Genomic DNA, 16,816 nt, shown 5'->3' on the forward strand with positions numbered 1-16,816 from the left:
TCAGAAATGACAGTAAGTGTAAAGAATTTTTAGCAAGGCCACATTTATGAAACAAGCATGTTTAAAGATATGCAGATAACGAAATAATATTTGTCACATTAATGGCATCTTGAAATAACATATTTTTGGAAGATGCAAACATGGTGAGGTTTCACATAGTAGAAACTGGGATGCAACCTTAGATAAGGAATCAGCTTCATTTAGGAGCACATGTCATTTATTATCTGAAAAGAATGCTGTTCTTAAAATAAATAGCATTGCTTCACATCTGCAGAACCACATGTAGTACTACTCCAGACTAAGTGGCAAAAGAGAAGCTCAGACACCTTCATGCATTCAGTATTGGTAAGCCAACCTCTAGATCAGTATGAGCAAACTTTCAGCCTTGTCTGAGGTATTTTGGTTTTGTATTTTATTGTTGCAAATCTTACAGACATTAGCGCTCTGTTAAATAAAGGAATGGAGCACAAAAAACACATCACAACAAAATAGCTGGCCAGAAACCCCCCCCAACCTGCCCTACCCAAAAGAAAAAGTCCACTCCACTCTCCCCTGCCCCACCCCCCTACCCCCCAATCAAACCACTGCAGTTTCATTAGAGGTCAAGAGACCTGTGGCAAAAAACATCAGAGGAATTACATTCAGTAGATGTGCAGTATCAACATTCCAGGCTCACATATATTTATATATATATATTTATATTTATATATAGGGATCATTAAATGTTTACAAATAACAATATTGTTACAAATACAATACTATACTTTTCCCAACGCTTTACAATAATTTCTATTCACCCTCTTTACAGAACAATAGTACAACTTCATAGTCTAGGTACTGTGCTAAATATATACAAGAGTTCTCAACAACATTGTTGTCTTCAGAAACACATTTCATTTTAGAAAACAAGGAAAGCAAGCAAACCTGGAAATCCCAGCTGAATCTCAAATTAAAACTAGATTCAAAACAAATGTGTGAAACTTGCTAATAAAAAAAAAATACAAGGGATATTTCATCCTTAATGTAAACACTTTAGAGTTAATTAGACTGTATGAAGCAGCAAGGATGAAAAAGAACTCAGGTCTGTCACTGAAGAAGGAATGTGAACCAGCAGTCTGTTCCTCTCAATCTGTTAAAAACTCACATATGTAATCTAACAACTTGCTGCAACGGTCTAGAGAACTGCTAGCTTTCCCTTTCAAGCTCCTTTTTCTTGAAACTCTTTCCCTTCACAAAGTAAAATGGGATTGTTTACAAGACTGTTGCCAGAAGTGTGGACACACTATGGACCTCCCAGTTTAGAAATCTTACGCACACACCTTAGTTGGAAAAAATGAGACTTTTTGTTAGGTTCTGATCCTGCAAGCATTCACTTGCTTAATGTTAAGCACCTGTTTACCATGAACTGTTCAAGCACTCAAGCATCAGTAACTTCACAGAATCTTGGCTGCAAGATTTTCAAAGAGACTTGTTTCATCTCTAAATACATCTGCATGTTCAGGTCTTCATCACTTCCCGGTGAAGGGAGTTAAAGACCCCACCACATAAGCTGGACAGAACCACAGAAACAAGTGAAGCTGAGAGTATAAACACGACAGGAACCAGAAGCATAACTGTGTCTTCAAGAGTTCACTATGTTTCCTCAGGCAATTTATGGAAAGGCTGCACTGTATATAATCTTCTAAATTGTACATGGTTATATATCATATTTACATATATTACTATATATATGGAAAGTTCTGGAAAAAAAGTTCAAATGATCATACATCAGATGTCTAGAGTTGAACAATATACTCACAAGTCATTCACTATCTAGTTGCATCAGTCAGGCAACAGAGGTAAGTACTAACCTGGAATACTAACACCGCTCTCTTGTGCAATCTGCTATTCTGGAGATTTGGATTAAATCATATAACAGCAAGAACTGCAGTAAAATCAAGTCATCATACATTAATTTCAACACTAAAACATATTCACTTACTACAATAGTTTATGCACCACTTCGTTATCTCCCTTAAATATTCACTGCCCACTGAAATACAAAGCTTATTGTCTACCTCTGATCAGCCCATGGACATCCATCATTTCTGAAAGCCAAAAATGGACCTCTGGCAAGAGTGCTCAACAGCTCTCAGCAGTGTCTGCACACACACGTTGTACACACGCATGCATCCACTTCCATGAATCTCTGTAGCAATGTCCAGGTATCATTACTAGACTGTAAACAATGCTTCCATTGCACAGTCCACCCCACTATAATGGAGAAATAAGTGACTATGACCAGCAGCACATTTGCAAAGCATAAGTGGTGTGTGGCCTGCTCTTGTTTTCATCTCACTGAGCCTTTCTATCACAGTTAAACACAGCACAAACTATTTTTTTAAAAAAATCAACATACTAGCCCAGACTAAATGCATGGCTCAATTTCAGCATAAACACCAGTATACAGTCCTGGCAAAAAAATAACTACAGAGAACGGAGAATTTTCCTCTCACTAGGAAAAAAACCCCACTGCTGTTTCTTTTTTTTTCCCCTCTTCAAGCAAAACAACCAACCCAACCCCCTTTTCCCCTTTTGTCTCTAGCATGCAAGTTAGAGGCCAGTCAAATCCTAGATTTCATACATCCCTAAAGTTTATCATCTTCATACAAGTGCATATAGTACACGCATATCTCCTTTAAGTGCCATACATATTGAAAAAAAATCACAAGTTAAATTATATAACAAAATAAATAAGTTTATTCCCACCTTAACCCTCCCACTGTTATCTATATCGTGAACTAAGGAGAAAAATCAATAAAACGAGACATGTCTTTGGACAAAAATATATATTAAAACTGGCTCAGAGAACAAAAATACTTAGAATAGTCTGCAGATCTCATATTCAAACTTCATAAATAGCAAGCACAGTTTTAAAAATGTCTATATACATCGGCACACATGGCTGTGTGCACCAAATTCAGAATTAAGAGCCTAGAAAAAGTGTAGCTATTCAGGAAAGCCCCTCACTATTTCTCTATTGTAGATATTTAAAGATCCTGCCCCCCTCCTTTAACCTCTAAAATAGGCAAGGGACTATAAAAGACATGTTGCATTTAAAAACAAAGTAGAAGAAAGGAAAGACGTAGAAACCTTGGGGCAGAGACAGTGAGGCAACTGTAAAAAAAGCCTCCCAAATTACCTAGTGTAAGTAATGCAAGTGTAACATGTTTCAGCAACTCATGGAGTACCTTTTGGGGTCCTATGTCCATGAAGAACTGACAACAGAGGGGAATTAAAACGTGTGTAGTAGCAAAGTCCATTCTACAATAGCAGCATTTACTGAGCCTTCATAAGCAGGTAATTCTTCCCGAGGGAAAAACTATCCTTGTGGACATAAACCTTTATATCCCTACAGACATAAACCTTTAATATTGAGCTCAGTGCCTGTGGGAAAATGAGGCAAGAAAAGCAAAGTCACATGCAGGATATCCAAAAGAACACTTTGCATCCTGTACTTTTATCTGTTTGGTAAAGACATCTTTCATTCAGTAACATTTAATTTACTCAGTTTGTCAAATTATAGCCACAAAAATAAAACGGACTGTGTAGCATGAAGCAGAGTCAATCTTCTTTGAGAATCCTGCTGTGAACAATGCCACTGCTATTTTCCTGTTTTGCATGTGGAATTGCATGAAGTTTCACTTGTAAAAAGATGCAACCAAAATAGTCCCATAGATGTATTTTGCCCCTTCCCAAAATAGAGGGAAATAGTGGGGAGAAGAGGAAAAAGGGACAGTGTGTTTCTGCCTGTGAAGGGGAGAGGGAGAGAAAGAAATGTCTCTGCAGACACAAAAATGCAGCACTAGACAAGCACTAATGAGGAAAAACATCCTCCATGCACATCATGATGGTGAGGTGTCAGCTTTAGATGTAAACTGGTTGCTCTTGTGCAGTCAACAGTCTGTACATGGCAGCTGGCATAGTCTTCATATGAATCTAGAAGAGATACGGCAAGTTAATCAATGTTCCTAACATGCATACTACAACAGAGCACTGGTGAAGGAACTAGCTAAGGTCATGAAAGACAGAAGGGAAAGGTAAAACCCGAGAGTTTTCAAACCCCTATTAAAGTATTGCAGGTGCTAGTTTTATGAAACAGTATGTTTTGTATCAGTGAACATCCTAAAGTTGTGACGCTTTGTATTTTCAAATTAGGGTTCTTCTAAAACATAAAGAACTATGGGTAAATAATAAAACAAAGGTGTGTTGGCTTACTCTCACTTCCACTTTTTAGATCTGAATAGCAACATGCTAACATAGAATCACAGAATTATGGAATAGTTTGAGTTGGAAGGGACCTTTGAAGATCATTTAGTCCAATCCCCCTGCTGTGGTCAGGGAACATCTTTCACTAGATCAGGCTGCTGAAAGCTCCATCCAACTTTGAACACTTCCAAGAATGGGGCACCCACAACTTCTCTGGGCAACTTGATCCTGTGTCTCACCACCCTCACCATAAAAAATTTCTTCCTTATGTTCAATCTAAATCTACCCTCTTTCATATTAAAAACATTACCCATTGTCCTGTCACTGGAGACCCTGGTAAAAAGTCTCTCTCCATCTTTCTTATAAGCCCCCTTTATATATTGAAAGGCTGCAGTAAGGTTCCCCCAGAGTCTTCTCTTCTCCAGGCTGAACAACCACAACTCTCTCAGCCATTCTTCACGGGAAAGATGTTCCAGCCCTCTGATCATTTTTGTGGCCCTCCTCTGGACCCACTCTAACAGATTCATGCCTTTCTTGTGCTGGGGACCCCAGAGCTGGACACACTACTCCAGGTGGGGTCTCACGAGAGTGGAGTAGAGGGGGAAAGTCACCTCCCTCGACCTGCTGGCAATGCTTCTTTTTATAAAGCCCAGGATACAACTGGCTTTCAGGGCTGCAACTGCACATTGCTTGCTCATGCCCAATTTTTCATTCACCAGTATCTGCAAGCCCTTCTCCACACTGCTGCTCTCAATCCTTTCATCCCCCAGTCTGTACTGATGTTGGAGCTTGCACTGACCGAAGTGCAGAACCTTGCATTTAAGCCTTGTCGAACTTCATACGTGTCACACGGGCTCATTCCTCAAGCCTGTCAAAGTCCCTCTAATGGCATCCCTTTCCTCAAGCGAATCAACCACACCACAGAGTTTGGTGTTATCCACAAACCTGCTGAAGGTGCGCTCAATCCCATTCTCTCTGTCATTGATGAAGATACTAAGAAGTATTGGTCCCATTATGGTCCCTTGAGGGGCACCACTTGTTACTGGTTTTCCACTGATTTGTTAATGGTAACAGCAACAATGTTGTATGGTCTAGGCACATTGCCTTGCTCTTACCTCACCAACAGCATTTGAGAGAATGTGAACAATTTTCTCATGGGGTGTTGCTACAACACTCTGTCCATTGATTTCAATGATCCGATGGCCAACACGCACACCTCCTCGCTCTGCTATACCTCCTCTCATAAGGCTGCAGATCTGGAATGGAAAGGACGAATTTATCAGGGTCTGGATAAGGAACAGAGGCTTTAGGTTACACATTTTTGCCTGGAAACTATAAAGCAACATTTAAACACAGAGGCTTGCAACAAATTCTAAAATGTAATCGATCACTGATTCAAAGTAAAAGTTGTTAGTGACAAGTAACTACTGGACATTCTATTTCAAGAGCAGAACAAACTGTCAGAAAAGGCTGTCTGTTGTAAATCACATGTGCTATGGTTTGGAAATTTAAGAGCATATGAAAGACCACAGTTTAGTAATGTTCAGGATGCATATGCCTTACAACAAGACAGGATCAACAACAGTCTTTTTCTTTTGAGATCATGCAATGGCTTGGTTAGAGACATTAAAGACACTGATTGAAAGCAGCCTCTGCTACACATTTTTGTTTCTCTAACCTAAACCAGCTTTCTTACTCCTCTGGTTAATTCTAAAGTTGTGAAGTAAGCAGAGTCAAAGACAAAAAATAACTCTGATTAACTCTGATTTTATATCTTAGACTTAAGACATATGCAAAGTCCTGCTTGCTGTAAGGGAAAAAATGGCAGCTTCCCTCTTCCCACACTGAAACTTACCCACAAATGAGTAAGAAGTTTCATGTATATTAAAGCTTAACAAGAGAGAGTGAAAGATACTTACAATCCCATTCTGCACACTGAAGCCCAACTGATATCTGAGGTCTGGTCTCCTGATCAAGACTGTGGTTACTGGAGGACACCTAACAATGTTCAGTTTAATCCGGGCCTGGTTTTTCAAACCCTGCAAAAAGAAATCACCATTAAAAATGCTGGCAAAGACAGCGCAAAATATTTAACATAAGCACTGTGTGGGGAAAAAAGTGTTAAAATATTGACAGGGGAACAGCCCTGAACAAACTGCTCTTGTATGCATTGTAACATTATGTGATCACTGAATGCCAGACACAAGCAGAATATTCACTGAATCGAGTGATAAAATATCTTTTTTTTTTTTTTTTTTTTCTCACCAAGAAGCTGACACAGTTATTTTAGGAAAACTAGCTTCCTGTTAGCAATTTCTTCATGTGATAACACAAATCATGTACAAGAAGAATGCTGAACAGGTGTATACAGCTCACCAAAAAAGCCAATGACTGTGGATGGGAAATAAAATTTTAGAGTAGCTTGCTAAGATAGTTACAAATAAGTGGCTTCCCTAATGGGATATACTAAATTCTGTCAAGCAAATGGCAGGTCCTGCTCATATCATGCTTGTATAAGCAGTGGTCCCAAATTCTGTTCCTCCTCCCTTCTAAATGAGTTATATCACATTTGTCATGAACTCCTCGCTACCAGGAGAAAACTGAAGGAGGAAAATTTATTTACACTGTCAGGGTGGTAAAACACTGGAACAGGTTACTGAGAGAGATTGTGAAGTATCCAGCCTTGGAGTTATTTAAACCCTAGTAGGCACTAAGCAACCTGCTCTACTTTGAACCAAAGTGTTGGTCTAGACCAGCTTCAGCAGTGACTGCCAGCCTCAGAGACTGATTGTATGGATCCATGAAAACTCAAATGTAAAAATGCAGATAACTTCAACCTGACCCCTTGTACAGTTTCAAGCATTCAGAGCTCTCGGAGATTGTTAAAATATTTTTCTGAAATGCTTCATTCACATCAAGGATTAGTTATAAATAAATACATAAATAAAATCCGTATCAAGAAAGAAACGCTTTAGAAAGAATACAGCAACTTCAACCTTACTTAATACAATACCTACCAATGAATTCTGAATTCCTGTTATATGTACAATTGAAATCTGGGTCCCACTGCAACTAACAGGTGTCTGCACTGACTTCAAAAGGTTAATTCTGAAAAAGAATTCCTACTACACCTAAGGTAATATACACTGAAGTCTCTACATCTAGCTTACTGCTGTTGATTCTGTTGAGCTAAACTGTATAAAATCAGCAGTGGCTTGAATAGCTAGACTGGCATCCTGCCAGGGTGAACTGCCTTAGAGTCTGTTCTCCTGTCAGTGCCTTAAACTGGATGCAATAATCGCATGGGAAACAGCTGCCGTCACTTCCACACAGTGCTGAGCTCAGCTTAGCTCACTGTTGAAAGTTACTCCAAGAGAACGGGCATGTGAACACAAAATGACAAAGCATGTGGCTGTGGGAACCACCCCTACTCCCAGCAGAAAGAAGGTCCAAAATCCATCTCTTCCATGACTGTGGACTACTCCACTCTGGTGAGGAGCGAGCAGCACATCACACATGCTCAAGAGTCACTCATCTTCTATTTGCAGGTCTTCACAACAACACACACTGTAGGAGACAGCAACTAGTAAACCTGTACTAAGCTGTGGATATGATGTTTACTCAAGAGTCTGAGGGGCTTTTGCCTCAGCCTTCTAAATCCAGGAGGGCAGGAATTATGCAGAGTACTGGATATGCCCATTTAGGTGTCTAACTTCAGTGACCTGAGTTCACTCAGGCTACATGCCCTCAACAGAGTTGCTATTACTGTGCTCTTACTTCCCTGACAAATGTGCAAGTTATTTATATGTATTCCTTGAAAAAAAAAGTAATATGGTCCCCAACAAATAATTCTCAAATTTTCCAGAAAATGCATATATTTCAAAAGTGGCTAATACCCAGTATTATGCAGACTGGTAATATCTGCTGATCAGAAACAAAACAACTCAATCACTGGACCAATTTATTTGCTCATCTAGTCCCTGAGTCAGCTTCTGATAATAGCTAGTACCAGATGCTTCTGAAGAATATACAATTAGGGAATAACCACCACATATGGAAAGCTTCTTCCAAGCTCTGTCAGTCCGCAACTGGTTTATGGTCAATTAGCAGCAGACATTACATCCAAAACTGAAATTACCTTGAAGTGCCTGCAAGATATTCTTCTTAGCTACACAATATTGTAATCTTTTTATAGGAGTCCTTACAGCATACTAAAGAAATCTGAAATCCTGAGATATTTCTGCCACGTTTAATTCAGTGGTATATATACTTGTCACCAGAAGTGCTATATGAAGAGCTCCAGATGTATGGTTATGAAGACCTGCAAACATACGGATTATCTTCTCTTTAGAAAGACAAAATAAATGGCTAGCAGTTCCTATGGCAACAGCAATAAGTATCAGTGAGGAAGGGAAAGATCTGCCAAAGCTGGAAATAGTGAAGCTGGTTGGTTGTTTTGAGGAAATACAGATGAGCACAACAAAACTCCCCCTGAAAAGGTTCTGAATCAAAGAATCACAGAATGGTTTGGGCTGGTAAGGACCCAAAAGATCATCTAGTTCCAACCCCCCTGCCATGGGCAGGGACACCTTCCACTAGCCCAGACTGCTCAAAGCCCCGTCCAGCCTGGCCTTGAACACTGCCAGGGAGGGGGCAGCCACAGCTTCTCTGGGCAACCTGTGCCAGTGTCTCACCATCCTCACAGGAAAGGATTTCTTCCTTATATCTAATTTAAATCTACCCTCTTCCAGTTTAAAACCATTACCTCTTGTCCCATCACTACAATCCTGGACTCATAATAACTCATCACAGTTTTAGAAATAAAATTGACATAGCATAGGGAACAAGTATGGCTAACATGAAAAGCCTAAATTTGCAGGAGTTTTGTTTCACTGAACCTGGCACAAAGATATTTAATATGATTACTTTTTTCCTTCCCTCACAAATATAAGACTGTTTTTAGCATGCTACACTTCCAGGCTATCATTTCTACTCACTGAATCTAAAATAGCTAGCTCAGTAACTTATGCATCTATTACTCATCGGAACTCAGTATAAAACATTTTTGGAAACCAGAATGGGAAGTTTTTATAGTAAACGTCTTAGTTCAAATATTAAGAAACTAATCTGTGGACAAAAAAAGAAAAATGTGCTTTACTTTGTAAATTTACTTTGTAAATGCAAAATTTACTTTGCTATTTTAAAAAGTACAAAATGCACCCCCCCCCCTGTATTACATAATACAACTTGTTACCAGAAAATTGCCTAAATAAATAAGTTTAACAGGCATATTCCCAGAAATCAGAGAAGGATTTCTGTATAGCACACCACCAGCATTACATTACATGTCTACATCTGTTGATCTGCAGAAGCTCTGTGGGGCTGTTCTGATAAATAATAAAGCCCATATAACTTCCATCTCAAACATTCCTTAGTGACGCATCTTTACAGCTCTTGAAACTCTTGATGTTAAAATACCTATTCCCTTGTATGCTACAGCTACTTCAGGCACCATTCAGTTCCAGTTGACCTGCGTGCTTTTAGCAGTCTCTTTTCTGACAAACAGAATAAAACTCTTCTAATTAAAATCTTCCATTTAGCCAAGTGAAGCATCACATTCTCAAATAACTCAAGCAAAGTTTCTACAGAGGATAAGCACATCTTTAATTCAAAGTTTAAAAGTTTTAAAAATAGTTATAAACAAAATGCAAAGCATCAGCTCTAGTTCAGTCAGATACTAGGAGGCATTTAAACAGGTAATATGGCCTAAGACAACATTAGTCGCATAAAATTTTGAGTGTGTATCTGGTAATATCTTCCTTCTGAACAAAATATTCTCTTGTGAAGTTCTGCACAGGGGTCCTTGTCTATGTAAGCAAATGGCACAGCTCACTTTCTGGGAGTCAGAAAATTGGTGTAGCATAATTCCCACTGTAATTTAAAGACCATGAAATGGAAAGTGCTATACAAATGTCTCGTAGGAATTTACTTAAGAGTTCTATACTTTCTGCTCTCCTGTTATGTAACCCTTTTAAAATGTGTAACTTCCAGAAACATTCTCCATACCTTTATAATGCTCTGACATGTTGAGAGTGGTAAACCAACCAAACTGGTCCCATTGATTGACATGATCTGGTCCCCTATGTTCAGCTTCCCAGACTTCTCTGCTGGTCCTCCATGCATCATGTTGGCTATGATAACTGTAGGCAAAATGGATCCCCAGCCAGACTCCACAATCACTACACCTAGGATTTCTCCCTTTTGCTTTTCAATGTAAACCTGTATCATAACAAAAAGTATTTAAAAAAAAAGCTTCTTCACAGCTACGGAACTGACTAACACCTCCCCACCCCCAAACATTCATATAACCAACAAACACATATCCCTCCTTACTTGCAACCTGCCTTCCCAATTCAAAGGCAAAACAAACCAGGGCACACATTTTGTTATATTTCATTTGTATTCAAACACGAAATAATCAGCACTACATAACAGACATTTTACTCAGCTTGAAACACCCCTCACAATTTATTTCTGCATATAAGCAGAGGAAATTGGAGTTGAAGAAGCACTGGTGCGATGGTCTTCAGTGACAAAGCTCAACAGGAAGAGATTGCAAGCGTTTATGGCTGTAGATTGGAAAACCAATACCAGTGTCTTCCAGTGGTGCAGTTTCATCTTAAGTAAGCAAGCTGCAAATTCTTTCAGCAAATACAATTCTTTAAAATCTGGTATCAGCCACTTTCACAAACACCTGTGCCTCTATAAATTTCACATTGTTTACTGTAATCTGTTGAATTGTATTAATCTAAGTTTGTTTTCAAACATGTCTGAAAATGATTTGATAAAAGAACACAAAGAGATGGTAAACCATTTGCTGCTGATAAATTTGGGTTCATTGTTTGCCTTTGAAACAGAACTGATGACAGGGTGTCCTACTTGGGAGGATATTCTAGTCTCACTGAGGTAATTTATAGGAAGTATTAATGGTTTCCTGATTTCTGCTGGCATGGGCGTGCAACTGGTACAGAGCAGCTTAATGTTGTTACAGAAAAAAAAAGAGACATACATCTTTGCAGTTTTCAGATTTGGAGAAGTGAATCAGGTCATCATTGTACATGTCCTGGGTATTGAGCAAGTCACTATATTCCTTCTGGCTAAGGTCTTCTGGGTTGATTCCGTTTGCCCTCAGAAATTCCTGGTAGGCCACACTAAATGCTTGACCTATGGACTGTGCAATCAGCTGTGCCTGTAGCAGTTCCCAGAGAAGAGAAAAAAAAATTGAAACATTCTGATGGTCTTGTCCACTGACACTTTCTCTTTTACAATCACAGTGCAAAATGGATCATCAAGTTGATGAACCTACAAGTTACTGCAAACCAGTTTAAAAAATACTTGTTCATTAAAAATTAATTTAGAAGACCCACAAAATGTCAACACATTCACCTGTGCCATAAATACAGCTTGGTAAGCAATTATAAATGAGAGCCACCCTTTCACCGATAAGAACTGATAATATAAATGTAAAGGTATACCCGCTGCAGTGACTGTAGCTTGCACCTACAATTCTTCCTACATGTGCAGCTCCCAGATGGCTCTCCCCTTTTAGCAGATGCAATGCCATTCTCTGAAAAGCCAGCAGTGAAAATGAAAATGTCTACTAGAAAACACACAACCACATTTAAGAGGGTATTTTCTCCTTTTCTTACCCTCCTTTAGAAACATCATGTCCATATTGGCTGCTCCTACCTCATTCTCAGATGAAACATGAAAAAGGCAGCAATTAGTGACTGGATCCAGGCCTTGAAGCAACTGGAAGTGGTCATATAACATCTCCTTCTCCACCCTGCTACCTTCTTCAACCTCTTTCCCCTACATTTCTTGTTTCCCTCCAACTCCCATGGCTTTTCCAGTTTCCTGCCCTTTTCCTTCTCAGCCTGTCCTTTGTGTGCACCCTCTTGCATATGCAGCTTCCCACAGCCTTCTCTGCACCTAAAGCCACCAAACGCACCACTCCCTACAGTGCACTGCTCCCACTCTTGAGCTCTTCTACATATGAAGCAGTGGGAGAGAGACTGGGCCCAAGGCAGACATGGAGAAAGCTCTGTGTCAGGCATGGTGGGGAATGCTGCTGGAAACGGCAGACCGGAGGGATGCCTCCCTTTGAGGTAGTATGAGACAGGTAACGGACAGGAGAGGAAAGCAGCACAGCACGATGCAGAGTACTGCTGTGCATAACTGGAGCGATATGTGCAGTAAGCACTGTGTAGCGCACAGGAGTTGCCCATGATGTGTACTGGAAAGTCCCTTGGAGTGAAGTGGTGAAGGGAGTGGAGAAGAGGAGAGTTCCACAGCTGACAAGGTAGGCCTGAGGGAGTGCTGCTCATGAATGAATACTGCTGAGGTGTATTTTTATACAGCCTATCAGCTGTATTTAAAGTCCATTTTAGTCTCTAATAAAGGAAAGGTTCCCAACCCTGAAATAAAAAGTTGATTTTATCTTAAAGCAACTCAAACTAGCGCTAAACCTGCTGATGAGAACAGCATGATTGCTGGTGTTGAAAAGGCCAATATCTAGATTGGCAGTATTTTACCAATGCTCAGATCAACCTAGTTTTGATAGCAAGAACCGGAAAGCAAGAAAATGGGAAAAGTACACCTCCATAGCTCAGCAACATAAGTGAGGAGATAAATGTCAACTTTACATTCATACACATGTATCTTCCCTCCAGGAAGAGACCAACTCCCATTTAGAGACCCAGCATTTGGACATGTCACTGGGGTTCAGCTCATTTGAAGATCCAGCTCTGAATACATTTGAAAATCTGGTGCTGTCCTCTTTAGATAAGGACTCTTCCAAGCAGAAACACGTTCTGGCCAACACCTGCTTGAGGGCTTACAGCTTCTCTGTCAGTTACTAAGTAAATTCTTCTAAATACCCAGCTGTCCCAGAAGAAAAGGTGACAATGATATATACATGACTTTTATATTATAAACAGGCTGTACTACCCAACTGGATGTAAAAGATCTTTGAAGTTGACATCTCTTTTCTGCTAATAGGTGCTGCACTGTTTCCATTCTAATTCTTTTAGTCATTCGGGTATTTGAGATAATTTTGCAAGCTATTTGTGAACTATACCATGACTAAGGAGAGCTGATGTAATCTCCTGAAATTTCTCAGCATATTTTCACATCACTGAGCAATGCTTGTACTGGATCTACAGGCGCCTACTTTTTAGACCAACATCTTGTTGCATAGGGAGGATCATATCTGACACAAATATGGGCTGATCCAAACAAACCACAGAAAGTGATGTCAGTGATCCCCAATAGGAAGAACAGATTCCAGCTAGCCAAAGTAATAATAGTAGCCTGTGAAACAGATCTAGGAAGTCTGGATCATAGTCAGACCTCCACATGCTGAAGGAAAGTAAACCCCAGTCTCTGGCCTCTGACAGTTTGATTTTCAATTTTTCAACCGGTCAGTAGGAGAGCTAGCAGTGTCCAAACTTGTGACTAGAAATACAGGAACGGCAGCCTCAAAGTGGGCAGCATATCAAACGATATTAAGCCAAAGGACCACTGGCTACTCTCTTTACTTAACACTAGTTTCTTGAAAGGCTTTGCGAAACTGGCTTACACATTAGTTTGGGGAAAAAACAAATAAACAAATGAACAATTTTTTGTGCTCGCTGTCAAAATTTTGATAGAGCATTACTTCTATCTGTACTCTTGCTCCTACTTTTTAACCTCAACCTCAGCAGTGGGTCATATTTGTACATTCACCTTCAACCAGGTAATTTATTCAGACATGGGTTTAGAACAGATTCATCACGACATAAAATCAGCTGCTTATTCAAGAAAACCTTCCCATGTCAAAGTCCTTGTTGATACACTGTAGAGTGGAAGATATGAGTATTCTGTAAGACACTGATATTTTCACCTTACTTCTCTTAAGTAATGCTCTGCTATTCGGAGGGCTTAGAACTGAGATTTTCTTATTTTCACAAATTACTAGGACTAACTTGATTATGATCCTGACAACTACACACCTAGCCACTTCAGTCTGAGATGTTTGGTTTTACTTTTCAGCTACTGAGCTTAAAAAACTGCATAAAATAGGCAAGTTATGCATATTGATTGTGAAAACAGGATATCAAGTCCTATATAAGGTAATTTAGTAACCTGCACCATAGACTAAAATTAACTCAGATGTGTGCCTATTCATCATACTTTTGGTTTGCTGGAATTACCAATATTGCTGGCTTTTTGATATGATGGCAGTAACTACTCCCCAACACAACTCTACTCTTCAAAGGGAAAAAAAAAAAAAATCACCTTTACCTTTCTAGTATGTATCAATGATTGATTCTTGATGCAAAATTTGGGATTAGAATTTCCCTAGGAAAATCAGCATCTCTGACAGACTTTCACATGCAGAATCTAAGCTGCTATTTGTAAGCTGTGGCACCTGGATCCTCCTCTCATTGTTACTGGAAGGCACTGAAGGAGCTTAAAAATGGGAAGCATTTCTATAAACACCAATTTTGTGAGTAAAATGTCAGGTCCAAACATGTGAACAGAAGGCAAGTTCCTCTGCTTAAATATTTGGTTGCAGTTAAAGAACAAACAGGACCACTTGCAATGGACTTCAAGCCTACCAAAATATGCTTACATTTCCACCCTAGAAAATTACAAGACAGAGTAATTGCTCACATCCTCAGACTCAAAGACATGACAAATCATTTTGTACTGCCTCTTTCCGTCTTGGGAAGGGTGAGATGCTTCCACATTATCTTGGGAGTTAGACCGTGGCATTCGCCTACGAGCCATCAAAACAACTATATTTCCTATATCTGCAATGTAAGAAATGGTCCGCAGTGGATGATCCATCATGGTTTCCTGGGGAATACAAAAAACAACGTGAGCAGCTGTTTCAACAAAGTTCTTATTGCACACCTAGTATTATGCAGACAAATGTCAATATAAGGTTTTTGTTAAGTGAAGTCTGTAATACCTGTCATGCATGAAGGGAGACGCCAATAGAAAACAAGAGCTTCCCTTTCCAAAAGGAAAGCAAAGAGCAAGTTTTACAAATTAAAGTTGCACTTTCTGTGGCAAAGCACATGAAGACCTCAATAACAGAACTTGAATATGCTGGGCATTCATGTGCAGAGGACTACGAACTTCAAATTATCACAGCCAAACATTCTGGGCTACTCTGGGCACAATACTCGATGCATCATGGCTTCTAAGCAACAGCTGACTGCAATTAGGTTACCTGCACATTCTAATAATTTCTACATTCAGACACACATCAGAGTAATTGCATGTAGGACATGGTTCTTGAACATGGATTTGTTACTAGGAAATCCTGGCGTGAAATACAAGAGCCAGCACTTTTCGAGGGACAAATTTTGGCATGTAGGTGAAGGTCTATTTCAGTAGCCTACAACCACAATACTGACAAAGGTGTCTTTGTCTATACCTGCGTGTCTGCATTCAGTACTTTTATCCTCTGTGTAGAAATGAAGAGATCCACTTCAGTCATGGGTTGAGATTCACCTTCTGGAGCCTGTAAATAAATGTACAAGAGTCAAACAAACACATCAGGTAACATACTTACCAATGATGTTAGCTCACGAACAGGGGTGCACTAAGACACAGTCACCAGAACAGCAATGCAAGATAGACAGCAGAAGCTAAACACAAAGGTATGGAAACTATATACATATATGTGAAAGTAAGTAGGATATTATCTGAAAAATTCTTAACCCCATAAAAGCTTCCCTTGTTATTTTTCCTGATTCAGTATACCTGACTACAACATGAACTATACAAAGACTTCATGAAAATCAAAATGATTCTCTCGTTTTGTCCACACTATGAATCCCACTTTAAGGAAGGTTTTTCACACAAGCCATAGAACAGACTAATGGCATCTCTTGCCTAAGGACTTTCTATATGAGCTAACGGTGACCACAAAGACCTGTGGAAAAACCTGTGCCACAGGTGAGTACAGCTTAAGCGATTCATAATGTAGTCCTGGTAAGAAGACCTTCACATACTCTTCAAGCATTAACCCATTGGAGAAGTCACATTTTGTTAACAGAAAGCAAACACTTGCAATTTTTTAATAAATTAGATTTGTTAAAAGATACTTAAAAACTTCATAAATAAAACTTATTACTAAGATGAGTCAATCTCAGCATATTACTGTGTGTATATACATGAACTTTTTTTCTTTTTTGCATCCAGCAATTTGACACGTCTGTGAATCAAACAAAATATTCTTACAAAAAGATTAAAACACCCCCCCCAACTTAATTTTAATCTATAATTTTACATAATTAAAACCTTTGCCATGTTGGTCCTGTTCCTTTAGTATGTGTTTTGGGTTCTGCCTGTAACCATTTGATAAATCCAATCTTCTATTTCTAACATGAGATGGCTAATGATAAACAACAGAAAATGGCCAATCAGGTAACTGATTTCTGACAAATGTCAACTTGTATGGTGGCTCAGAAATAAATCTAAAAAAAACTTGCTGGATGCAGAAAATAAAAAC

General features: G+C 39.3%; 1 protein-coding gene across 2 annotated transcripts in view; it reads right to left on the bottom strand.

The window, feature by feature from the left end:
• Positions 1-591: 591 nt before the first annotated feature.
• Positions 592-16,816, bottom strand: part of APBA1 (amyloid beta precursor protein binding family A member 1) — a 117,055-nt gene continuing 100,830 nt past the window's right edge. For both annotated transcript variants that reach the window (XM_074931404.1, XM_074931403.1), the window contains 7 exons: positions 15,737-15,823; positions 14,965-15,150; positions 11,318-11,497; positions 10,315-10,527; positions 6,168-6,287; positions 5,364-5,504; positions 592-3,978 (listed from right to left, as the gene is read on the bottom strand). In XM_074931404.1, the coding sequence (XP_074787505.1) occupies positions 3,907-3,978; positions 5,364-5,504; positions 6,168-6,287; positions 10,315-10,527; positions 11,318-11,497; positions 14,965-15,150; positions 15,737-15,823 (999 nt within the window). In that variant the 3' untranslated portion in view covers positions 592-3,906. The remainder of the gene's footprint in view (positions 3,979-5,363; positions 5,505-6,167; positions 6,288-10,314; positions 10,528-11,317; positions 11,498-14,964; positions 15,151-15,736; positions 15,824-16,816) is intronic.

The sequence above is a fragment of the Athene noctua genome, chromosome Z (assembly GCF_965140245.1).
Source record: "Athene noctua chromosome Z, bAthNoc1.hap1.1, whole genome shotgun sequence".
Lineage (NCBI taxonomy): Eukaryota > Metazoa > Chordata > Aves > Strigiformes > Strigidae > Athene > Athene noctua.